This window comes from Equus quagga, chromosome 4, assembly GCF_021613505.1.
Source record: "Equus quagga isolate Etosha38 chromosome 4, UCLA_HA_Equagga_1.0, whole genome shotgun sequence".
NCBI lineage: Eukaryota > Metazoa > Chordata > Mammalia > Perissodactyla > Equidae > Equus > Equus quagga.
The window spans coordinates 84,143,104-84,169,390 of NC_060270.1; the positions used below are offsets into that span (position 1 = coordinate 84,143,104).

The 26,287-nt window shown below is 34.6% G+C and overlaps 1 protein-coding gene across 1 annotated transcript in view; it reads right to left on the reverse strand.

Annotated features, from left to right (window-relative positions):
- LRP1B (LDL receptor related protein 1B) overlaps positions 1-26,287 on the reverse strand; it is a 1,825,183-nt gene that overhangs the window by 181,126 nt on the left and 1,617,770 nt on the right. Inside the window, exons 61-66 of the mRNA XM_046659286.1 lie at positions 22,331-22,519; positions 21,341-21,489; positions 16,037-16,130; positions 12,393-12,509; positions 12,155-12,274; positions 10,588-10,707 (exon numbers count right to left, since the gene is read on the reverse strand). Of these exons, the coding sequence (XP_046515242.1) occupies positions 10,588-10,707; positions 12,155-12,274; positions 12,393-12,509; positions 16,037-16,130; positions 21,341-21,489; positions 22,331-22,519 (789 nt within the window). The remainder of the gene's footprint in view (positions 1-10,587; positions 10,708-12,154; positions 12,275-12,392; positions 12,510-16,036; positions 16,131-21,340; positions 21,490-22,330; positions 22,520-26,287) is intronic.

Below are 26,287 nucleotides of genomic sequence, written 5' to 3' on the forward strand. Positions count from 1 at the left end.
GCAGGACCACACTCTTTTTTTTTTTCTCTTTTGCTGAGGAAGATGTGCCCTGAGCTAACATAGTTGCCAATTTTGTTCTTTTTGCTTGAGGAAAATTTGCCTTGAGCTAACATCTGTGCCAATCTTCCTCTACTTTGTATGTGGCTCACTGCCACAGCTTGGCTGCTGATGAGTGGTGTAGGTCCACCCTGGGGAAGCAAACCTGGGTTGCCAAAGTGGAGCACACTGAACTTAACCACTAGGCCACACAGGCCAGCCCCTGTATGATCTTTTTATAGGAAGACCACAATTAATTGGAATTAAGTAATACATTCGATTTTCTGAGTACATTTTGTTTTTAGGATTCAGAAGCTAATCACAAAGAAGACTAAAATATAAACAGACTCCATATATGATTTTAAATAAAATTAATCTAATTAGAGCATTCAGAATGAGGATCTAAAGCCATAAAAGAAATTTTTGCCAGTACAGTTTAGTTATAGATAGAAGAAATTCAATTAAGACTTTAGAAATGTCTTCAACAAGTTGAAACAGGTTAACTGTTTCTTTTCAATAGCTTAATTAATTAAAATTTTATAGTAAATATTTTATATTTAAAAATAAGTTCCCAGCATCCTGATACAGAATTTTTGTCTGCCATTCAGTATTTAATACTAATTGTGAACACACTCAATTTCTGAAGAATTGATTTTAATGAACTAAAACAAATTAGCATGCATTTACTTTATTTTTACTTTATTTTTTTTGGTGAGGAAGATTGGCCCTGAGCTAACATCTGTTGCCAATCTTCCTCTTTTTTTGTTTCCGCTTGCAAAGCCCCAGTACATAGTTGTATATTCTAGTTGTAGGTCATTCTAGATCTTCTATGTGGGATGCTGCCACAGCATGGCTTGATGAGCGATGTGTAGGTGTGTACCCAGGATGCAAACTGGAGAACCCTGGGCTGCCAAAGAGAAGCACATGAACTTAACCACTTGGCTAGGGGGCAAGCCTCACCAAACATTTACCTTAAATTTGATATTGGCATTTACAACAAAGTGGCTACTAAAATACTACTGCAGATATATAAATATTCTGTAACTTTTCATTAGTTTAAGATGACATATTAATTTATGATCTTAAAATAGAGATCTAAGATATACAATTCACATAATCCAAATACTACTATTAATAAATATAACTTTGAAAATATATTAGATTTACTTGAATTTTGATAAGTAGTATCATTTTATATTTCTGCCTTTTCTCAAGTACCAGTCAAAATCCAGTAACTATATCAAAAATGAAACATTTACAGACTGGAGCTTTGTTTCTTCTTAGAACACAGAACTGTGAAAGGAAGTGTTGTAATGATGTGGATAACATGATCCGTAGGGCTGAGGAACCTCAGCTCACAGTGTGGATCTGCTCTCTATTTTATTTCTCTAGCCCCTCACTAATACTTTTCAAGCCACCTCTGCTTTAGGTCAAAGGAAACACATCATGGAGAACTTCTGTTTATATTCTTTTTATAATCTCTCTCAAGATTTTTGGGTTAGAGAAATAGAAATATTAATTAGAAGGTTAAGATTTCAAAGGACATTAAATATAAGTAGCAATTTACTCTGACATCTATAACCCAGCAAGAGGTAACAGTCTTCATTATCTCAAACTAAATCCTACACCACTTCTCTCTCTACTCCCATTATTCCTCACATGAACTCTGACCAAGGAAGCATATACGAACAGTTGCCTAATGACATGAAAAATCTAGCCCAGAGAACTTGCCTCCTAGGCATTGAATGGGAGCCTGACTGGAGCATAAGCCTAGATATCAGAATCATCATCTATACACCATCTGTTCACTGTACACAGATCACAAAGCTAATAAAGGGTACAGTTACAACTTGACAATAGGTCTTCTAGTCTCATTACTATTTTATGTCCTGAAATGTTAATGACTGAAAATGGATAATCTTTTCATAAGCAAAATTTGATACCACTTGAATCCTCCAACTGATTTTAACATATAAGCACAAATCTAAATTTTCTTAAAGGGATAAACAGTAATATTTTATACACATAGATGCATTGCCAGGTGTTGATGTTGAGAAAAAGCACTGCAATCTTCATTCTACTTATTTTTGTTCACTAATATACAATATAATCATATAAACGTGATACTAAACAATATTAAATAACCCCTGAAAATATAAATAGCAGAATATTCTCTAAGAAAGCCATGAGCCAAAGGATACATGAACAGAATCTTATAAAGCAAAACAAACTAAAATATTTTTGTTCCAAAGGTAGGCTAAAGGAGGCAATTTTTTTTAAAGTTTTACATTTCTTACTTATTTTTCTTATAAACTGTCTAATATTTATTCTTCCCACACACTGCTATAAATCTGCAACTATGTTTGTCTCTGTGTGTGTTATTTTATTTTGTATTTTTAGAGAATTACATATACTTGGCAAAGGACGAGGGGAGCAGTACAACAAGGATAAAGTTTGTCAGAGAAAAATATCACAGTATGTTAATTTCCTGACTCAATTTCTTCTTTAAAAAATATCAACGGTACCAACCTGTTCTCATTAAAACAAATATGTAGTTTCTCTCCTCTACAAGCTCAACTGTAAACCTCACTGGGCAAAAACCTATTTTCTCTCATGGCTTTTACTATACATCAGCCCAGAGTCTGGAATACTTGGCATGCATCCTGATTCATTGTGTGGGCTCCTTTCTAGCTTTGTGCAACAAATTTAAATCTCACAGTTTCCTCTTATTATTGAGAAAAATAAAATAAAGTAAAATAACATCACCAAATAATTGCATTTCCTTTTGGTAAAGAGAAAGTCAATGCATGAAAGTCACTGACAGCAACTTATAAAAAGACTATTTAATGATTCACATGTAGGCCATTCATTTCTTTTTATAAAAGCTAGAAGACATTTTCCTGGTCTCATTCATACAGACAGGCTCTCCTGCAAGGACTCTATTGCAACCAAAATATTTCAGTGCAAAAAAGGCTCTTTCTCTCTCTCTCTCATACACACACACACACACACACATAGTTATATTTACATACACAAATGTCATTGACAGAAAAAGGAGAAAAGATTGAATTTTGCAAAACAAACAGATGGATGAAAGTAAAACATATGATACATCAAAAATTTTACCATAAAATGTAATAATATAATACTAGCATAAAAATACATCTTACTGAATTAATAGAAGCTTCTTTGCTCATAGAATATAAGTTCCCCACATTACCAAGTTTTTCAAAAAAAAAAATACACTTATTTTATCACTACTACTTTAAAAGTTCAGAAATGTACCAGAAGTTAAATTATTATTTTAAAAGTTTCTATTTTTAAAAAGATGGACATATGTAGACATTGTGTTTTTAAAGTAGCGATATAGAGTACATAATTATTAAAATAAAGTTTTAGCATTAGACGGAGTATCAACCACACAGACTGTAGTAGCACTTACATACTAGGCAATATGTCCAAAGTACATTCTGAGAGAGAATGATTCTATAGGAGGTTATTAAGTGTTTTTTGTTTTTCGGTTTTTTTGGTGAGGAAGATATGCCCTGAGCTAACATCTGTGCCCATCTTCCTCTAATTTGTATGTGGGTCATTGCCACAGCACAGCTGGTGAGTGGTGTATGTTCACACCTGGGATCTGAAACCATGAACCCAGGCCACTGAGCAGAGCGCACTGAACTTAACCACTATGCCATGGTGCTGGCCCCTTAAGTGCTATTTTACAAATCATCTGGGGTCAAATAGGTATAAGATTTTAAAAATTTTGTAAGGCAACGTGGTTTTCATTTCTCTCCCTCCTAAATTATATTGTTCCACAGCTGTTTTGCCAGAGTAGCAAGTGTAGTAGGTAAGCGCCACCACAATGAGTTAAATATGATGTCTTTCAGGCAGGTGGAGAAAGTAGAATGCCCACTTCTGGATCCTGAGAGATTGTGAGAAGCGAAAACAGAAGCTGAGTGGAGAGTTCAGCTGCATATATCCTCAAGACACAGGAGCAGCATCCAGATTGATATGGGATAGGTCAAGAGCACTGAGAAGATAAGCGTTACATTGACCTGGATTTATCTCTGGGAGACATAAAGTTTCTACGAGAACCATCTAGTTTCAGGTGTATGATATAGTCAACAAAACTCAGGAGAGCCTCGACGACATTAAAAGCAGGTGGTAGCTAGATAGATAGGCATGAAGCAACGTACCTGGCTCCTCACAAGACCTGGGGAGTTGCAGGATTGTGTGTCTCCATGAAGTTTCAGGTAGCAGCAGAAACTTAAGATCAGGTTGCAGCTCACCAGGAATGGAAATGTGGAGACAGACAATCAAGCCTACACTCAAGTGGTGAGTGGTGATGCCAGCATTCCATAGCACAGGTCACAGCAGGGGTGCAGATCAGACCAGTCAAGCAGTAGAGACCAATAAGTTCCCATGGAATGAGCAGATAGGAGGCCCTTTCTCCTTCCCACCCACTATCATAAAGGTCTATAGTCCCACCCCTTTAAATATCTAAGGGAGAGATTATGATGCCATATGTTAGAAAATTTAAAATCTGTTTCCCGGCAGCTTCCCTCAGCAACAAGCTCTCTCACCCTCATCCCCAACCCCCACCCCCAAGAAAGCTACAACCACGTAGCAGGGTAGAAGCACATGAGGATGTTCAGATCATTTGTCTGCTAATCAAAATATAGTGCAGAGGGGCTGAGCCAGTGGCTAGTGGTTAAATTCATGTGCTCCGCTACAGCAGCCTGGGGTTTGCGGGTTCAGATTCCAGCCATGGACACAGCACCACTCATCAGGCCACGCTATGGCAGTGTCCCACATACAAAACAGAGGAAGATTGGCATAGATGTTAGCTCAGGGACAATCTTCCTCAGGCAAAAAGAGGAAGATGGGCAACAGATGTTAGCTCAGGGCCAGTCTTCCTCACACAAAAAAATTATGTATATAGTACATAAATTTGTAACTGATATTTAAATTCAACAAACCCTGATTTAAAACACTAAACCAATGTCTTAATTAAATACGTGTAAGTGTGCACTATTTTCCAAGATACAGAATTTAGTGGGCTGGTCCCATGGCCAAGTGGTTAAGTTCGTGCACTGCACTTTGGTGGCGCAGGGTTTGCCAGTTTGGATCCTGGGTGCAGACTTAGCACTGCTGACCAAGCCATGCTGAGGTGGCGTCCCACATAGCAGAGCCAGAAGGACCCACAACTAGAATATACAACTATGTACCAGGGGGCTTTGGGGAGAAGAAGAAGAAAATAAAAGAAGATTGGCAACAGATGTTAGCTCAGAAAAAAAAAGAATTTAGTACATCCTCCTTTCCTGCAGAGAATATATGAGCAGAGAATTTGACCCCCATAGATTATGGTGAAATCATGGAACTAAAATTTGCTGAATGCTATTCTAAGTTAATAAAATTTTGAAAATAACCAAATTTAAATATCATGAATTATTTAACTTTAGTTATAGTCATCAGTATGAGAGCTTCCCTCTTCAGGCTCATTCCAGGCCCTCCATTCTAAGTATAATTTAGGCTGAGACTGACTATAGGGTTAACAGAATCCTGCCTCTGGATGTTGTCACATGTGCTTTGAATAAACTTTCATGCAAGGTGACAATTAGAGCACTGAGCAGGGACCTTGTGGTGTCTACAGCAGATTTATGAAAGGTTTTGTGCCATATTTGCCAATGAATGTGTGATAATTGTAATACATAGAAATAAGCTTCAGTATGGGAATGTGTTATACATATTAATACACTGGAATACCAGAAAATGTTAAGCTTCAAATTAATATAGAAAATATAATACCGTTTATGTAAACTTTTAAAATACTATAATTTGGTACATATTAATGAATGCATACTAATATAATAAAAGTAAAAAAAATACATATGACTGATACATCATCACTTCAAGACAGGGGAGAGGAAAGGAAGCAGGAAGGATAGAAGTGGATTTTAGTTGTTATGGTAGGGATTTGGATGCTTTAAAAGAGAAATCTTAGGTCAAATGTTAAAATCTATTAAATGGTACATGGTGCTTACTGTACAACTTTCTGTACAAGTCTGTACGTTTGCAAAATTTTATAACTTACTGTGAATTTGCTTGAACTTAAAATAAAAATTGTTTCATATATTCTTAAAGATTGAGTAACCTGATTCAAATTTCCTCATCAGATTTAAGGGAAAATAAAAGAACTCTTTGACTGGTTCTGTCTTTTGGTTTGAATGTGTTCAGTGTCATGTTGGAAAGACCAGACTGTGGAAAGTACAAAGTTATGGTGGGAAGCTTGGGTCCTCTCATAAGCCCTAGTCAGTGTGACTATAGCTACCACATTAATTAAAGATAATTAGCCAAGCAGCAGGTTATAAAGCAAGACTGCTCAGAAGCAGCAAATGACGCTGAACCAACTTGGAAGCAAGACTCTCTCTGATGACACACGATTCTAGATAAGGTGAAGGCCTATAGAGAAGAAAGCAGGAAATGAGACCATGGGGAGGAGCGATGCAGCAGAACGAACAGCGGATTCTGAAGAGTTTGGGTTTGAGTGCAGAGGTGACCAGAAAAGCCCAGGCAGAACAACTGATAAAAGAGTGTTGCACAGTGATCTAGGGAACTGAGAGTCTAAACTGTAAACCAGGGAGAGAAAACATAAGGGAAAGACATATCATATTATAAGAGTCAAATAGAAAAGTTTTAACTCTGATTAACAAAGCAGAGGTAAGAATCTAGTACAGATCTGTCATGATGCAGGCTCGGTGAGTCAAGGAGTCAAAAGAAAGATTTCTTGGACTCTCAAGGTCTGGCAGCAGTGCTCTTTTATTCAGAGAATAGTATGGAATAGCATGGGGACAGGACCCATGGGCAGTAAAGAGCTGCTGTAGGCATGGGGAGAGGACCCATGGGCAGTGAAGAGCTGCTGCAATGTATTGAGGGTTAGGGCTAAATTTATAAGGCATGGGTACGTGACTTATTTTTACTAGACAAACAAAAGATGATGTAAAAAGTCATGGAATGGTTTCAGTGCAGGTGGGGTCTGGTTATTGTGTGGTCGTATAACTTTAAATGTGAATCTGGTCATACAGATCAGCATGTAGGCCAGGACACCTTGGGCTTTTCTACCTGGGGCAGCCCTGATCCACATCATGTCAGACCCCTAATGCTGCATTTCATTCCTAAAATAGAAAACGGCAGACAGAAGGTGAAAAACGTGTGAAACTGAGGTTCTGAATGAGAATCCTGGAGCTGCTACAGTCAGGGTACTCTACTTATTTTGGCCAGGCATCTAAATTTGATGTTTGCACAATATTGTAATAAATAATGAAAAAGCCTTCTGAGAGTAGTCAATATCAATAGTCTAATAAAGGTGTGCATAACTATATTTTAAAAAGCTTATTTTTCTTTGGGCATAGAACAAAGAAAGGATAAACAGCTTCAGGCAAAAAGAAGTAATTTTATAATAACCATTAACAACTCACAAAACAAAGTCAAAACTATCTTTCTGTGACTTTGAGGGTAGCATAGATTTAAATCCTTACACAGAAATAGAGCTAAAAGATGTCTTTAAAATACTTATAAATTTAAATCCAAATGTTCCACATGTAGCTTTTACAGACTCATAAATTTAGCCACCTCAAAAACTAGGTGCAATAAGATAGGAAATTATGTAGTTAATTTAATTTTTAAAATTTATATCCAAAGTTTCACCAAGACTAGATTATTAGACCAAGGCTCTTAAACTATATTTAATCTAATCTATTCAAAGTGGTTTCAAAGCCTCTTTAAATTCTAGATTAGCATACAATTTTTAGACATATTGAATATTAGTTGTTAAATTTGAAAGTACACATAAGATCTCAAAAATTACACTGGGCTGAATTCAATAGATGTGGTATTTTGGTAAATAAAAACTTAAATAATTAAAAAATATTTACACATTACTGGTATTTCAATTCCTTATTTTACATGTGTATTTTGTTTGTTTGTGTTAAGTGACTGTGTTCTGTTCTGTTAGGCTTTTCCACGGTGTCTCTCTCTCTCTCTCTTTCTTGCTTCTACATTGGTTTTATTTACACAGTTAAAAGCAAAAGAAAAATTGTTTCCTTTAGGCAATGTCAAGATAGAACAAGCACAATGCTAGAACTTTAGAATTGACAGAAGCTAATTAGATATAGAATTATAGATAAATATAAATACTGGTGCAGAGAAATAAAATGTAAGACCTAGGTGAACTCCAAGAGCCAAACAGAATCTCCCCTAAACTTAGTACTGGACTAAGAAAGTACCTAAGGCGACTACAATGAAAATGGTTTGCAAATTGATGTCTTACAACAGAGAACAGGCAGTCACTCAACAGCTTAATGCAAGTCTACTCCACATCCTGCTAGGCCCTGAGGAGACACCACATGGGAAATAGCCTAACTCATTGCCTATTCTAGGCAAGGTCCATTCTCACCCACTAAGAAACACTAACTGAGATTCAAACATTAAGGCCTTGGTATGATAGGATTAATCTTTAAGAAGTGTTATGTTTCTTTCTCACTCAAAAAAGCATCAAAAGAGGAACTATCCCACAAGGATGTTAACAGAATTAGCAAAAATATTTGGCATTTATATATTTATTGAAGACAGAAGAAAGGGGAAAGAGGTGGCCTCTTAGCCCCTTTAAAAATAAGAATTGAGAAATGCTATATGAAAAAAATATGATGTGGAAGTTTCTTTAAATTAAATTAGCAGCTGTCCACAATAAAATTTTATAGGGAGTTTAAGGCAAATCAAATGGTAAGCCCTCTTGCTCCGTCCTCCCTCTTTCTGTGTCTGTGTGTTTGTATACTGGTCTGGAACTTACAGCAATAACTGTGGCTAGGAGAAGTCTGTATAACTTTATAAGAGAAAATGTGAATTTTTTTTCTTTATATAGAAAGAATGAGATGGATTCATGCTATATTCACAGAATGATGCTTTTGTGTCAAATAACCATGATTCAAGTCCCAGTTGCACCACCTGCTAGCTGTGGGACTTTGGGCAAGTTACAGGACCATCTTGGGCCTCATTTCCTACAGCAATAAAATAAGGATAACAAAGAGATTGCTAGGTAATCACTGTAAGCCTTTAAAACACTGCCTGGACCATATAGTAAATACCAAAAAAAATTAGGCATTATTGCTATTAGGGCAATTGATAATTGTCAGTTTGAACAATATAACCTACCAAAATCATTAAATCCCATCAAAGTGAGGAGGAAGAAGGAGAACAAAATATAGAAATAACATTCCAGCCAAGCAATTCTTCAGATAATTAATATAAGTCATTACTGCGCTTTACTTTGGGTCAAAATACAAAAAACACAAAAGAATACAAAAGACAACAGAGCAAAGCCAGTAATAAAAAGCAGTTTGCAAAAGCCCTTAATAATTATTATGAACAAGTCAGTGATGAATGTAGTTTGAGACCCTGTGAACTGATTATGAAGACCAACTGCACAAAGTGGTAAATGGTGGTTTTATGATACTGTGATAAGCTCTACTGTCCCAGTTCAATATTCTGAAGACACAGTTATATGGAAGACTCTAGCCGGAAAAACATAAAGATGCATCATCGCCAGTGATTATATATGTAGCTCATGAGTGTTGTTCAATATAAATGGAATTTCAGAGAATCTAAAGGTTCATTATTTTCATTTCTCCCAGAAGAGTTAATTAACAGCAGTGTGGAATCTAGCAAATTCATTGAACATAATTTTGTTTGTGAAACCTGGGAGTCTGATCTTTAGTTTGGGCACATTTTATCTTTTCTAATCAGTTACTAGATTAAATGCCTTTTTGCTTCCCCAAAGATGCCAAGTCCAGTGTATTCACCTACAAAACAGCCTCAACTAATGTTTAATAAATGTTGATAAAATGAATTACACATAACAACTACTCCTCATTTTTGTCTTGCTGTTAATATTTTCAAGATAGAACCAAATGCATTAAACAAAAGGAATATGTTCTCCATATAAACATTTGCAATGTTAATTAAGGAATAGATATTGTAAATAAAATAATTGATTTTAAGTGAAAATATTAATGTTTCAGAAACAAATGCTAACTCAAGTGATCTATGTCATCCACTAAAACAGACCAGATGCTTTTATTATCTTTTCCTTTTTCATTTATAATGTTTAAGAATGAACAATAATCACTGAACGAATGTAAAATGATATGTATGTAAGCAGGAAAATGAAGTCTACAACAATATGAAAAGAGTTTCATTGTTTCTACTCATTCAATGCTAATACTATGCACATTCTCTAACATAATAAGATGATAGCTTTATCCTACCTTTTTGATCTTTTTAGAAACAATTTTGACTTACACTAAACAATACTTACTCTTCTGCCTTACCGCGCCATGCTTTTCATAAAATAGCTAACCTCAGGTTGTTGTGAACAAAACCTTCTCATGTGAGACTTCAGTTTCATCAGAACTGTGTTCTAATTCATTTCACTATGGCCATCTCAGATGACGACACAAACACAATAGGTAAGAGCCACAGTCACGAAACACTCACCACAGTTGGCCTCATCTGATGCGTCTGCACAGTCTGGATCTTCATCACAAACCCACAGCTTGGAAATACAATGTTTGGTAGTTTTACACTGGAAATAGTCTGGAGAACAGCTGTTTTCAGCTTAAGAGGAAAACATCTATTAAAATGTAGCTTTGGATAAGAGCAGATATTTTATTTAAAAAGCAATTAGACAAACAAATGTTTAACACAGTCAACTGAAAATGTATCATCTTTAATTACTAAGTCTCCGAAAGTGAGGAGTTTTAACTTTTAATTATCTGTAATATATTCCTAATATCCTTTCTAGCAGAAATAAATAATTCATATTTCTGCAATGATGCATTTGATAAAAATCAGTTTTCAAAACAAGCCCACCTTGACTAGATATTTTGAAACTAACTTTAAAAAGAGAGAATTGAAGGTCTTTCACAATAATTTTTTCCAGATAAATAAATTTAAGAATTTATACACATGCATTTTTATAAATGGAAAAAGACTGAAATTGGACAATATTAGTGAACGAGGAATTAAAAAGCATAAAATTATCAAAATCTCTAGTTGCGTTGAGTTTTTTTGAGGGAAGAGGTGAACATCTGACTCAGACTGTAAACTGCATCATAAATCCTAGTCAGTTTAATGGATCAGCTTCTAGAATGGCTAACCATAAAGAACTGGTACTGACTTTGCTCTGAATGCGCCATCTTAATCAAATTGCTGGATGACTGCACATTATTTACTGATAAAAGTTTTAGGGGAATAAAATGAAACTTCAGCAAGACAGAAATGGTGACAGCAGTTCTGTTGAAACCCTAAAATTTGACAAGCGCTCTATCGCTCAGATCCTGCATGTAAGTGTGTGTCTGTGTGTGTGCACGCATGTACCTGCTTACCTATGTGCACACGTGTATGTATATGACATATGTTCTGCCTTCCATTTAATGTATTTTGATTTTTGGTGGAAGATGAAAAAAAGACATGAACAGAATGGAAAAATATTTTACTATTGTTCTTTGAAGTAGCTTGTTAAGATACTTTGAATACAGCCTTATTTACACTTTTTAATAAGTAATTTTGTTAGATTATTTTGCCCAGATTGTGTTTCTTATCATACATTCAATATGCATTTTATGGGGAAAAGCAATCTCTAATTAAAAAGGGGTTGATTTCAAGTAACTGATTAATCAATAGAAGAAAATTATCTATAGCTACTTAATATGGCCAAAAGAAATCAATTTATTAAAAAACACCATAACCACTTGTAGTGTAGTTTTTGCTGCTTCTCTTAAGTATGATGTAGATGAATGCCTGTTGTGTCATGTTCATTGTAATCTACAGTGAGCTTTGTAAATAAATAATGCACATGTTTTAATGTTCTTTATATTCTTTACACGGAATTTCTTAAGTAACCTAACCCAACCCATTAGGCACCCATTTGGAATTATTTGCCCATAACTGCTGTCATATTTTTTTATACTGTACGAATTCATGGTGCACAATAATAACTTTTGGACCAATTTCAGCTGAGAGTTAGAAGTTCGACAGGACAGGACATCTTAAGGTGACTTACGACAGTCCCTTTCGTCTTCCTCATCCCCACAGTCATCTTGTCCGTTACATCTGAGGTTTACCGGAATACATTTCTGGCTCTTGGTACACTTGAACTGACCTGAGAGGCAGACATGTGTGTCTAAAAGACAGAAAGAACAACAAATCTGTGCTGAAAATGTGTCTGAATTTAAATCAGTGCAGACATAATCAGCTAAGAATTAGACTGATGTTCCTTAGTTAACAATTTAATCACCTACCACAGTTGAGTTCATCAGAATTGTCTCCACAGTCATTCTCTCCATCACAAATGAAAGCAGGCAGAGCACAGAGACCAGTTCCACACTGAAATCGACCTGGTTGACATTTAAATTCAGCTAGGGAAGAAAACATATAGTATCATGGAATGACAATCTTAGCTCATGACTTCTTAAACAGAGCTTTTCTGACATTCTTTTAAAAATATTTATTATATTATTATATTAAACACATCCCAGAGCACAATGTGAATGTCTCGCATCTAGATAGCTACTAGATTCAGATGTACAGTTAAGCTATGAGCAACTCAGAGGGCCTCCAGATTACATTTCATAAATTAACAGTAAAAAGAAAAGTATTAACAACATATCAATATTAAAAATATGTTTGAAAACATAAATGTCTCCTCATTTCAAAGAAATGATATTGAGAGGTTATGTGGCAGAGTAGAATTTAATGTAATTTTTAAAAGTTATTCCAATATCATTTAAAAAAATCGTTTCTCTTTGACCACTTTTCTGCCTGCGATGTATTAGAGAGGAACATCTGCCCTCAATACATCTTCTCCAGCACTAGTTAAAACTAACGCTTCCTATATCTATCACGTTTTAAATTAGATTTATTGATATTCATTCCCATAGTCCTCTTAGTACATATGGGGACAAAATCTTGTAAATAGTAAAGACTTTTATAAACCATACATATGTTATTATAGTAAATAACTCCCAGATGATAATGCATTTGTTGCCATATTCTTTGAGTTTATATAAGGGATAATAATAACAATAATAATCATAACATAAGATCTACTGAGTACTCTATATCAGGCACTGGGCTAGGCCCTTTCACATATAGTTACTAACTGGATCTCATCATAGCTTTCTCACCTAGGCATCACCATGACCATTTTATAGTGTTTAACAAGGAAAAATGTTAAGAAGTGAGGAAACTAACCCTCAGGGATATTAATAATTCACCCAAGTGTGTACAAGTTCCAAGTACCAGACTTGGAATTTAAATCTCGATCTGACTCTGAAGTCTTCTCAGAAACCATGTTGCTTGCAATAAAACACTTATCTTTGACTGACGATCCTAATGTATGTTACTAATCACTGACTTTGAGATTAATAATATGCTATTCATTAGTTCAAATTAGTCAATCAAACATTAATAAATGCTATTTTAAACCTTCTTTGGGAAATAAATTATGCTTTTATAATTACAGTATTAATTAAAAATTTCCCTAACATTAAAAAGAATTATTCGTGATACTTGCTTGATTTCCATAGAAGAGAGTTCTAAAATTTTGAAAGTCATTTACACCCAATCTGTAACATTTATTAATTAATCACACTAAATGTTTAAACTGTGTGATACTTAATTTTCTCATGCTCTAAACATGTGCATTTCCTCTATTTCTTGTTGCTTCCTATATGATTTCTTTTAATATTCCTTTGCTACCAAAACGACCTTCCCAGAAGAAGGGTTATAACTATTAAAGGAGTTTCACGCCTGGGAAATAACAAGGAAACCTATCTGACCTTTAAATGAGTCTCTAGAATGATCCTTGGTGTATTAAAGTATCATAGGAAATGTAATTACAAACATATGATGCCAGAGAATTCTTGATGCATCACTCTTAACCACGTTCATGTAAATAATATTACTGAAATTTGGAAGTATGTGAACTTCGGATCAAGAAAATTACAGATATTATCAGTGGCTCTTAGCACCTGCAAATTTTGACGATGTAGCTACTCAGAAATGAATTCTAAACACTCTCAGATGCATGTACATCATTTTCCACCTCGCTATGACTCTCAACATAAAGTGTCATGCCTACAGATGTTCAATGCTGTTAACCCGTCAACTCCAAGTAAAAGAGCATTTACTAAAAGATCACAGAGATAATGTCACCAATAAAAGCACATAGTATTGGTATTTCACCAGGATAAGAATCGTACAGAGACTCTTAGATAGCAGATGCCTCTTTGGTTACCCTCAAAAGACATTAAAGTTATATTTGCTCATTATACATTCTAAAAGTAAATGTGAAAAACTCATTATTATAAATCTGTAGTTAATTTCTCATATCAGTATGATTACAGCATGAAATTTTGGTCAAGATTAAAATTAGAGTTCAGGAGCTACAAATATTTTAGAAGGGAAAGCATTGGGTGCTATTGACTTTGTCGGCAGGTCATTACGGTACTATTTCCTCAGAGAACACGTTAGTGAATCTGAGCAAGAGAGGTCATCTTATATGAGAATTAAATTAACACATTCATTCTTGTTTATTTCTATAAATTACAAAAATAAGTTGTATTTATTTTATTTACTATGCCGTAGGAAAGTTTCCTTTATTGTGGGGAAATTAACAACTTTTTTAATGAGTAAATCTCAACTGGTGACCAACATAATTTCTTGCTCCTTGATATTCTTTTTAATTCAATAACTTGAAAAAAGAATAATTCAGACATAACAGTACACCTATCTCATACAGATACTACTCTTTATGCATTGTCTATCATAGTGTAAACAAAAACTGTATTAAAAAAATCAAAGAGCAATGACCCTTTCAGAAACATAAAAAGAATATTAGAAAAGCAATGACTTTTATGATTTTTTCCTTCTCATTGAATATATTCTTATCGCTTTCAAACATATAAATGAATTAAGTGAAACAACTTCAAATGTTTGATACATTTGGTAGTGACCAGAGAAATCGAATACAGCTCATCTAAGTAACTATCTAGAGACCCTAAATTTGAAACAGCTTTGTAATTATGTGGTGGAAAGTTCTACAGCAGAAAGTAGCTAGCTTTCACTAAGACAGCATGCTGTCTTTCTTTAGTGCAAGCCTAAGGATCTTGAACTCAATTGTCAAGGCCAAATCATGGCAACCATCCACTGAGATGTTGAGGGATTATTGTGATTGACTACAAGCATCTTCAACTTGACAGGACAGTATTGCAGTGACCCAGGGAGTGAACTATAAAAGGCTATCAATGAAAAGTCTGCTGATTGTCCATTACAACCAAAGTTACCAAAGATAGCTTAAAAAAAAAAAAGCAGCACGCAATCATGCCAATGACAGTCAGATGTCAAGACATAATTGGTAGCCATTTTAAGGTAACTACTAAAAGCATACTAGATTGCCTAACAGCAAACTAATGATTTATATAGGAAAAATTTGACTTTTAAAGAATTTTCAGTATTTTAATACTGACAGAAAAGGTGAAAGATAGTATCCCTTAAAGTTAAGATTTTAGTTGTTGAGTGTTGTTCTGAAAACTTTCCCATTTTCACTATTAATTTGGTGATATATCAAGTCAAAATCATGGTGATTGTTACTCTACTGATAATTACATGAAGAATGTAGTTATTCTGCATGTAAGGAAATTTGGGAGAGAAAAAATTAACATGACTTGCTGATGATGCCATTCTAAATGTAACAGTTATCAGGGACATATCCAAGACAGTGCAACAATTTTTGTTGTATTTTTGAAAATTGACATATAAAACCTTTTTATTTCAATTTTGGAAAAATATCAGAAGGTAATACTTCAGATACAGCTTCAATTTTCCAGGTTTAGGATTTAAGGAGTTCTAACTTCTAAATTCCCATATTAGCCAATGTACTCACGACAGTCATCAGGTTCGTCTGATCCATCACCACAGTCGTCCACAGTGTCACATTTCCACCAGAATGGAATACATTTATCAGTTTTGCAACGAAACTTTAAAAAACAAGGGAAAAAAAGTTGAAGAACCCTACTCACATATAGTGGATATTTAAAAACTCACTGGGGCGGAGTAGCCCAGCCTGCTCTCTTGCTGCAAATGTGAACTATGGTGGTCTTACAGCACTCCACAATAGAGAAAAAATGCAAAACAAGCAGCAAAATGATCCACCAGGAAAAAAACGTTGTTCAGGAAAACCTCCTGACATTTTCTGAGCACACACAAGCTCATACATTTACATATTGTATGCGATTGCTTTCCCACCACAACAGTTGCATAGTCGCTACAGAGACCATGTGGCCCGCAAGTTTAAAATATTTCCTATCTGGTCCTCTATAGAAGAAGCTTGCCAAACACTGAATAGAGTTAAAAATCATCAGGAATATCAGGAAAACGTATTCAGTTGAACTAATTTAGTTAATTTGAATTAACTTAATTGAATTGCATTTTCTTAGGAATCTTGGAAAATTCCATTAACATCTCTCAGTCTCTGTTTCTTAGCTACTAAATGAGGAGTTGAAGACCATCTGGAGGATCCTTTCCAGCTCCGTCATGCTATGAACCTATGGATTTCCTGAACATTAAATATACTGCCTTTACCACAATGAATATCTGCCCCACTTAAAAATTTAAGAATATTCTAAAGCAGTGGAGATCAATATAGTGATTTTCAGGTTTTAGAATTCTTAATAAATACACATGATCTTTTAGGATAAATAAGAGAAATTGTGATAATTAAAAAAAATAAGGCGGCCATAGGTGTTTTGCTATTCTATTTTTTAAAGTAGATACAAGAAAACTGCTGTAATAAAACTTGTTCTCAAGATTATCCAAAAAACTATTCATTATTTATTATTGTGTTTTATTTGGTCTATTGTCCTTTCCATTTAAAATAGTTAAAGAAACAGTAATAAGAAAAATAATAACTGTATTATGTATAGGAAGAGAATTTTTTTAAGGAAGATTAACCCTGAGCTAACTACAGCCAATCTTCCTCTTTTTGCTGAGAAAGCCTGGTCCTGAGCTAACATCCATGCCCATCTTCCTCTACTTTATATGTGGGACGCCTACCACAGTATGGCATGCCAAGTGATGCCATGTCCACACCCGGGATCCAGGCCAGTGAATCCCAGGTCACCGAGAAGCTAAACGTGCTCACTTCACTGCTGCGCCACCTGGCTGGCCACCCGGAAGAGAAATTTTTTAACTCCTCTTTTAAAATGAAGCATCAAGGTAAGGATGAACAACAGAGAAGTTAGTTGAAAATGTTGTATGGCAATATTTACTTATAGGCTATTTAGCACACAGGTGACTGGCTGCTGAAGAAAATTTTCAGGAAGTTATTATTGCACGTTATTTTTATTAAGGAAGGTGATCTGAGCTCAAATTTCATCCCCTGAGCCAGAGCACTGAATTATTGTTCTTGCTAACTTCACTACTAGCCCAAGAAAGCTCAATTTATTCCTTAGTGCTCTCAAACCAAAAACTAATCCCTTTCTTCAGAACATTCAGTTCTAAGCTTACCTTCATAAAAGAGAAGAAACTAAAGAGAATCCTACTTTCCATACAGAGAGCACGTGTATCTGAAACATTTGCCATTAAAAGATTCACTTTAAACTATTAAAACTAAGTAATAGATAAAGTTTAGTAAATTTCTTCTAGCACTATCAAATTTTTTTCTTCTTTATTTTAATAGAAATGCAATGAAAAGTATATATTACAACATTCATCTGGAATTGAAAATGGATAATTTTCTAAAATTCATTACTTCCCTTTTGAAACGTTTCTTTTGCAATTCCTACACGAGTGATTGAAAGAAAGATCAAGGTGGCATTTATCTTATGTTGCATGCCAGACAGATTTGTAATATAGAAAAATATAGCCTAGGTTCAATTTCCTCTAATAAAAATAGATTAGCAAGCTAAAACTTTGTTCATTTAAAATACTGTTCCTTTTTTCAAGTAAGAGAGAATTTGGTGCTAGCCTTTGCTAAACCCGTCTGGATATCACGGATTTGATTCAGGGTACAATTACATATTTTTTAAATAAGAGAGTAGATTTTTTTCCCCCAGTGGCAATATGGGAGGGAACAGAGCACTGTGAATCCAAGAGAAGATCTGGCTGTTGACTGATTTTCCCATATTTGCTTAGCCTGTGGTTATGTCTGTTGTGGTTTTCACAAATTGCCAGAGGAAAAATATTACATTTATAGATAGTGACTGTCTGGGGATATAAGGCTAACTCTGGAAGCAATTGCCCTGAACATTAAACATTTCCAAGTCATTACAGTATATCAAAGTATATTAGTCAGAGGATTTCAGGTCTCCTGAGTATATTCAAAGTCTTCCCAATCAACATTTGAAAAATACCTAAAATATACATTTTTAAATTCACTAAATATTTCTGATTTAAATAAACACCAACCATTGGAATTACATATGATATGATGATTTTGCTTGCCATTTCATTTTTAATAAGAACATAAAAGGGTTTTGAGTTAAGAGAAAGCTAGGGTAAAATATATTTGCTATGTTACTTTTTATGTTAATCAAGATTTTATTCATTACCCTCAGAGGAAAATCTCTTCTATTTTGTGTCGGAGCTCCATTTTTTCATATTTATATATAGTGACTTTTTAAAAAAATTAATGCTAAATATAAACATAAAACATTCTTCATGGTAAATGTTCTCCAAGACTAATATCTTCACAAAATAAATTGCAGACTGCAATTATCACCCACAAGTAGAAGCTATAAAGAAAATACCAAATACATGTCTACTAAAATGGTAACAAGGATAAAATGCAAATCTCACTACAGTGTTTAGTTGAAACAGGAAAAGTATCCACTTAAACGATAAATAAAGCCACTTTTTAAATTACTTTTTATTTCCTAATTACATTTATTTAAATTTAATATTCGAAGTGATTAGTGCTACAAGAATTAGATTTAATTTTGATTTTTATATAGATTTTCATATGTTCATTTTCAGTCCTAATAGAATTCTTATTGATTTGCCTATTTTATTTTTCTAAAAATCAATACTTTGGGGGGGGGGGATATATCATTGGTTGCAATCATTAGATGATAACAAATCAAAATCACTTAGTAAGATGAATTAAAAATGCAACAATTTTCCTCAGAATTCTTAATGGTATGATTCTGAAATACCTAGATTATTTCCTCTCTTTCAATTTCTACCTCACCAAAAATTGTGTTTCTATGAACTGACTTTTCTCCAAGATGTGTGCAGTAGATAGTTTTTTCCTCCCATTACATCAGAAAAGAATCAGAGGTAAAAAGGCTGCATAAACCATAAGACTTACAGAGACAACCACTAACGGACTGTTAGCTATTCTTCATTAACTTTTTTCTTAAAGATGAAACAAATCAAGTGATAGTTCTTTTTTTAGGAAATATTACTGCAAACAAAGACATCTGACCCAGAATTTGATTTTTCTGTTCTGTCTCACTATTGTTGAATATTTAAAAAATTTGTGCAAAACATATTGGAGGTATTTGAAAATTGTAAATATTTTAGTGGTGTCATCGTTGATAGCAAATTGAGAAATAATTTAATTATATGAAAAATACTTTTCTAGTTTATTTTCATTTTTCATTTAATTTATTGGATTTTTTGGCATTGAATAAACATAATTATAGGTTTTCCTATATAATAACCTAAAATGTTTTATTCCTTTTGTGACTACAATACAGCTGATGTTTTACTATCTATGTCTTGCTGTTTGAGATGTTCATCTGTATTTCTAGCACCTTTCGGCTTCACTTTATTTCCAGTCGGCTATTGAGCCTCATCACACTGTAGTGGCTTAGGCAGGCATTGACTCTCTACTGTCACCTATGGCCTCAACAGAGTGACTCACGGACCGCTCTAGAGTAAGCGTCAGAGGTTATATCAGAGGAACCTGGAGATTAAGCTGAAAATCCGTCTAAACTAAATAGCACTAAGAGGAATTATTTTTTAAAATGTTTTTTAAAAGATGTGATTTCTCCTTTAAATTTTACCCCTAGGAATAATTAGGTAGCTGACTGTATCTCTCATAGTGACTTACATTCCAGTTCTCTAAAAATAATGTAGTTTGTTTACCCAAACACTTAGGGGATTACAATTAAAACAACACACTTTGTAAAGAAAGCAGAGATAGTGACCTGTGCTTTCAACTGGACATCAGAACCTCCTGATGGCAGCTCACACTAATTGCACACGTACTCAAGTATATTCTAGTTGCAAGGGTAATAACAACACTTAGTATGCAGTAGGAACTTTTCTCATGTAATCTTCATAACAATGACTTGGAATATTATCATCCCCGTTTAAAAAATGAGAAAACTGAGGCTCTAAGAAGTTAAGTAACAAACCCAAGGTAATCCTGCCAATTTAAAGCAGAGTTAGGGTTATGGCCACACTCCGTCTGGCTTCAGAGTCTGTGTCCTTGAACATTACACATACTGCCTCTCTGGAAGAGGTCCAATCTTTTGCATTTGTACAATGCTTTAATATATGATACTCCTACTCACAACTTGAGAGGCATGTTGAGGTAGTATTAGCTTTTCCATTAAGTAGAAAATTTAATTTCTTGGCTATCTTTACTAAAAATAATTACATTTTGAAGAAAAACAGGTTTCAGAGGGAGTTGTTTAGATCACACAACTTTTCATATCTAGAAAATCACTTTCCACCCAATTCATCTTTTCCATATCACTTGCTCTGAGAAATGAGAGAGAGGTGGAGATGGTGATACAGAGCAAATTATCTAGGAAGATTTTTTCTTTGTTTGTTTAAACTGCCTTAATCTTAGCCCAATATCTTAGCCTCAACCCTATGCCTCAATCACCTTGTCATCTTGTAATATGTCAAACCTCCTTTGAGGATTCTGCTATGCGCACTCATGATTTGCACCATCATTCTGTGTGGATCTGTGCAATAATGGGTTTCATTTATGTTTTTGTTTTGCTTTTCACCTCTATTTATGCTTCCTAATTCCTAAGTTCCCATTTGAACAATATTCACCTAACTGCTTTTCCCTTACTCTGTGACCCTATCTACAACGTATGGAACAATTATCGAATATAATGCCGAACAAAAAAATTGATGTTTCAAAGATGGTTTAAGTAAACAAACAAAACTCAGGCAAAACTTTTATCACCCATACATCCCGTAGAATGATTGCTAGACCTCTACTCACCTGACTGGCTGTGCAGTTGGATAGGCACGTCCTGTTATCAGCTGCGAGATAGAAGTTGGTGGGACACGCGCAGGTGTGAGTCTTTCCAGGGGCTAAAAGGCACAGATGACTGCAGCCTCCATTGTTTATCATGCAGAGATGTTTGGAGACTACAGATGAGAAAGAAATAACAACAAAACAGGATAATCAAGCCCAATAATATAATATGGGATTACCGATGGGACATTTAAGCTTCATAACTTGTATTTGAATACAGCTTTGTTATCAAGAACTCACCAATATTATAAACATAATATTCTTTTGCTACAAATTCTACTTATTGTCCAATGGCATTTATTTTAATATTAAATAATTTTAAAGATGTGGTTCCATAAAAACAAGCACTTTGTAGAAAAAATTGTCTATCATAAAAATAAACAGACCAGAAGCATTTGGATAAAGACATACATATGTTTAGAAATATAAATGTAAAATAAAACAATGACCTACAACTAAGAATGCAATGGCTTTGTTTTCTACACCAAATATGTGTTTTAGGCAAAATAATCAAAGATTTCTTCCATAGGGCCTGATAGAATTCCTAATAGACATATGCTTAAGTAAACTTGATATAGTCTTCATTTTTAGAGTCCTAGAGCTACTTAAATATAATTCCTTTCATCCAGTATTCCAGAAACTAAGGCTCCTAAACTATTTTGTAAATAATCTCAAGAATGCAGTCTCCACTTCTCCAACTATGTTTTATTATCATTTCAGCTTAACATGATTTCAACAAACCAACAATTCTTTGTACTATTATTGAACTTGTAATCATATCCCTTAATAGCAATACTTGATATCAACTCAATTCATTCCATACAATTATGCTAAATAATGAAATCTGGTAATCTTTCTCAAACATAAAATTACACTTAACCTTGGAGGAAACAAAAATGGAATGTTACTAAAAGATGTTGATGCATTTATGGAAATCATGGAAAGAATAATTACCATCAGGTTGTCTATAAGAATGATACACCTGGATATCTGTGATGGCATGCCATGAGTTAATCAGTGAGAGTCTGTCTGCTCCCGAGGTTTTATGGGCACGGCTGAGTGACTTGGTTTTCCCATCAGTCCAGTAGATGTAGTCTTCAAACAATGTTAGTGCAATCACCCCTGGAATGTCTTGATTAGGGACTGTAATAGGAGATGGTAAGATTAATGTTCAGTCTTGGAAGACTGCCAGTTAAAATATTCAATACTACATGGGCTGACAGATACAACTGCTACAGAACCTCATGTGAATAATTGTTGTGACAACCTGTCAGGCCAGCAAAGTTCTTTATTACCAGTTAAGAGAATGCAGAATCTGGCGCAGGAGTTTGCTTTGCTCAGATTTAGCTTGGTTCAACCACTGGGAAGAAAATGAATGCAATCCTTTTCACGAGTAATGGATGCTTTACCAGAAACAAATAACATCCAACATTTTAAAAGTTATATATATATATATATATATATTCCATCCAGTTGTTCCTAACTTAAATCCTTAAATCTACAGGTCATTGTACTGCTTTCTCCCTCTTTTAAATTAATTAAATTAAATATTCAGGATGAAATATCTATCTACCTGGAGATAGAGTGACTGCAAGACTACTATAAACCATTTTAGTCACTGAGATTTTATGAGTATTTTAGCTGGGATAGGGATGAAGGAAAATAAGTGTGACAGATAACAATGTATTATGCAGATTTAACAGTCATCAAACTGTTTAGTTGCAAATTAAAATTGTTTTATAATTATACCTTCATTATAAGACTGGGTTTAAATGCAAATAATAGATTGAGCATCACAAATGTGAATTTTTCATTCAAGAGATTCCAGGGTCCTATCAAGAAGACACACTAAATTTGTTTGGTTGTTTGGGATCAAATAATTTTAAACCGTCTAGAGTTTTCTTCAATTTTTTTTTTTTTAAAAGCAGTAAAGAAAATGGAAATTCCCTAATTTGTGCAAACATTCTGGCCTATTTCTCAGTTTTAATTTTCTGATCTACTTTTAGAAATTTTGAGAAAATGTTCATTAATGAAAAAAAGGTACTGTAAGTCCAGCAATATGTACTCTTTTATAAATTAGATTTTAATGACTGAGAATTGTTTGGCGTATTCCTCATTTAGTATAACCGGAAAACTATCAAAATTTCAAATATGATTCACTCTTACTAGGGAAGTTTACAGCCTTATTTTTAAAATTCTGGGTATGGGGCCGGCTGGGTAGTGTAGCAGTTAGATGCGCACATTCTGCTTCAGCGGCCCGGGGTTCGCCAGTTCGAATCCCAGGTGCAGACATGGCACTTCTTGTCAAGCCATGCTGTGGTAGGCATCCAGAATATAAAGCAGAGGAAGATGGGCATGGATGTGAGCTCAGGGCTAATCTTCCTCAAGTAAATAAATAAATAAATAAATAAATAAAATGCTGGGTAAATTTATATTGTAAACTAGAAGCAGAAATTTTATATCTGTTGATTGTTATTTTTATTCAAAAGAGTCAAATGTGACCAGAGAATTCACTATGACTCAGAGAAAACAGAAATAAGAGAAATAAAATGAGACTCTTCCAAATAGGTGACCCTTTAAGCAGTTGACTACTATTAAGGTACCGTCTAGCCAGAAATCCATCTCCAAACAGTTACTATGCATACGAAGGATGCAAAAATCAAGAAAAATCCAGATGTGCACTCTTTTGATACAAGTACTCACAACTGAATTATCTGTGTACGTCTGTAGAGATGGAGCCCATCACTAAAATGATAAGTGGAATTGGATAGAAAGATGAAAAGGACACTTTACCAGAATGAATTGTGTCTGAGCTGTTTGTACAAACTATTCCCTTTCTTCCCTTTGGCTGTATAAATTCATTCCAGAAAGGTAAAACAAATGCGGCAAAATGTTAACAATTGGATGAATTGTACTTATGAGTGATCATTATAACAATCTTTTAACATATGCGCACGTTTGGAAATTTTCAAAATAAAATAAAAATTTTTCAGAAAAAGTTGATGGCATCAGAAACATTCAATTCAGACTTCCTTAGATGCAAAGAAGTAACTACACCATTAAATACAGACTCAAAAAATTAATCACTTAAAAAAACTCAGTCCACCAGAGATTCAATTAACTTCTAGTGAAGTTTTTGTAAGAATTTGCCTATTAGCATCTCAAAAGTAGAATAGTCTTTTTAGCTAGTCAATAAGTAACTACAGCTGACACTTATTAAGCACTTCAGTGCAAGGAACTAGGCCAGTGGTTCTCAACGGGTTGGGGAGGCAATTCTGGCCCCACAACAAAGAATTATCAGGCCCAAGAATCAAAAGTTCTGAGGCTCAGAATCCCTGCAGTAGGATCTCCACTTTGTACACCTTACTTCATTTCATAACCACAACTCTATTGTGTGATAGTAAACCTCACTTTGTAGATGAGAAAGCTAAGATCTGCAAAACGTGGCCAAAGAAGGGAGCAAAAAAACTAGTAAATGAAGATACTGGTATTTGAATCTAAATCAGATTCTCTGGGTCCATAGTTCTTTGCCACTTTACCTTCTAGCACTCTCTTTATGGATTGAATTCTATTCCTCCAAAATTCATGTTGAAGCCCTAGCCCCCGGTATGACTGTATTTGGAGACAGGTCCTTTAAAGAGGTAACTAAGGTTAAATGAGGTCAAAAGACTGGGGCCCTAATCCAATAGGACTGGTGTCCTTATGAGAAAGAGAGACACCAAGGGTGTGCACATACAGGAAAGAGTCACATGAGGACACATCAAGAAGACAGCCACCTACAAAGCCAACGGAAGAGGCCTCAGGAGAAACCAAACCTGCCAACACCTTGATCTTGGACTTCTAGCCTCCAGAACTGTGAGAAAATAAATTTCTGTTGATTAAACCTCCTAGTTTGTGGTGCTTTGTTATGGAAGCCCTAGAAAACTAATACGAGTATATAAAGCAATGGGACTAATTTCATAAGCTCCATGTGAAAGTCAGGTTATTTAATTAATTGATAGCAATTACACTGTTTATGACTTTCGGACCTGGGGCAATTTAAGTACTGGACAAATTTGCTACATCTAAGCTTGTAGTGAATCACCTGTGAGAAACCCTATGTTAGCAGAAAAGATAAACATATGGAGATCAGAGAGATGAACACTTATTTCAGAAGAAGGATGGCACATGGCTGAATGTACAGAGCATGCAGAAATGTCAGGTCAAAGTGAAGAAAATTAGTTCATTTGCCCAAAATGACCGTCTGTTTCATTCAATTCCTTGTTTGATATTGGCAATAAAGAACAGGACTATCACCAATAGCTTTATAAGCCCACTCCAGGCCTTCTCATTCGACAAACATGTTTATTTCTCAAACAGAATCAAACACAACCACTAGAGTATTCCTTCTTGAAAAACCAAACAAACTAAGTAAAAATACCATCTTGAGTTAACAGGAGAAATTTTAGTTGCACACATCTAACACTATACTGGCTCCAAAAAACTACTCTCTAAGAGATGTTGACAAGTTCTCTTAATACCACAGCCAATGTTGAAAATCACACCAAACAAAAGAAAGCAAAACAAACAAACGAAATCTTTACATATTGCCTTTTTAGGGGTTCAGCTCATAACTTGGCAGTATGCCTCATTTCCTCTTTAGGACCTAAATCTCTTCACAAGAGTTATTTGACTATCTACTTAAGCTTCTGTGAAAAAAATGCTATATATTAACTGCTAAATGATAAGTATAAATAAATGAATGCTGTGTTTGTTGTGCCATCAACATTTGAAGAGTTCAACTCGCATTGAGAATAAACAAGATGTTCCCAGTCAAAGCATCATATATTTGGTACAAGAAACTTTCCTGATTCAGAATAAGAAAAAGAAGATTGTTCATTATTTGTTGTCTATTTACTTATTTCTACCTTA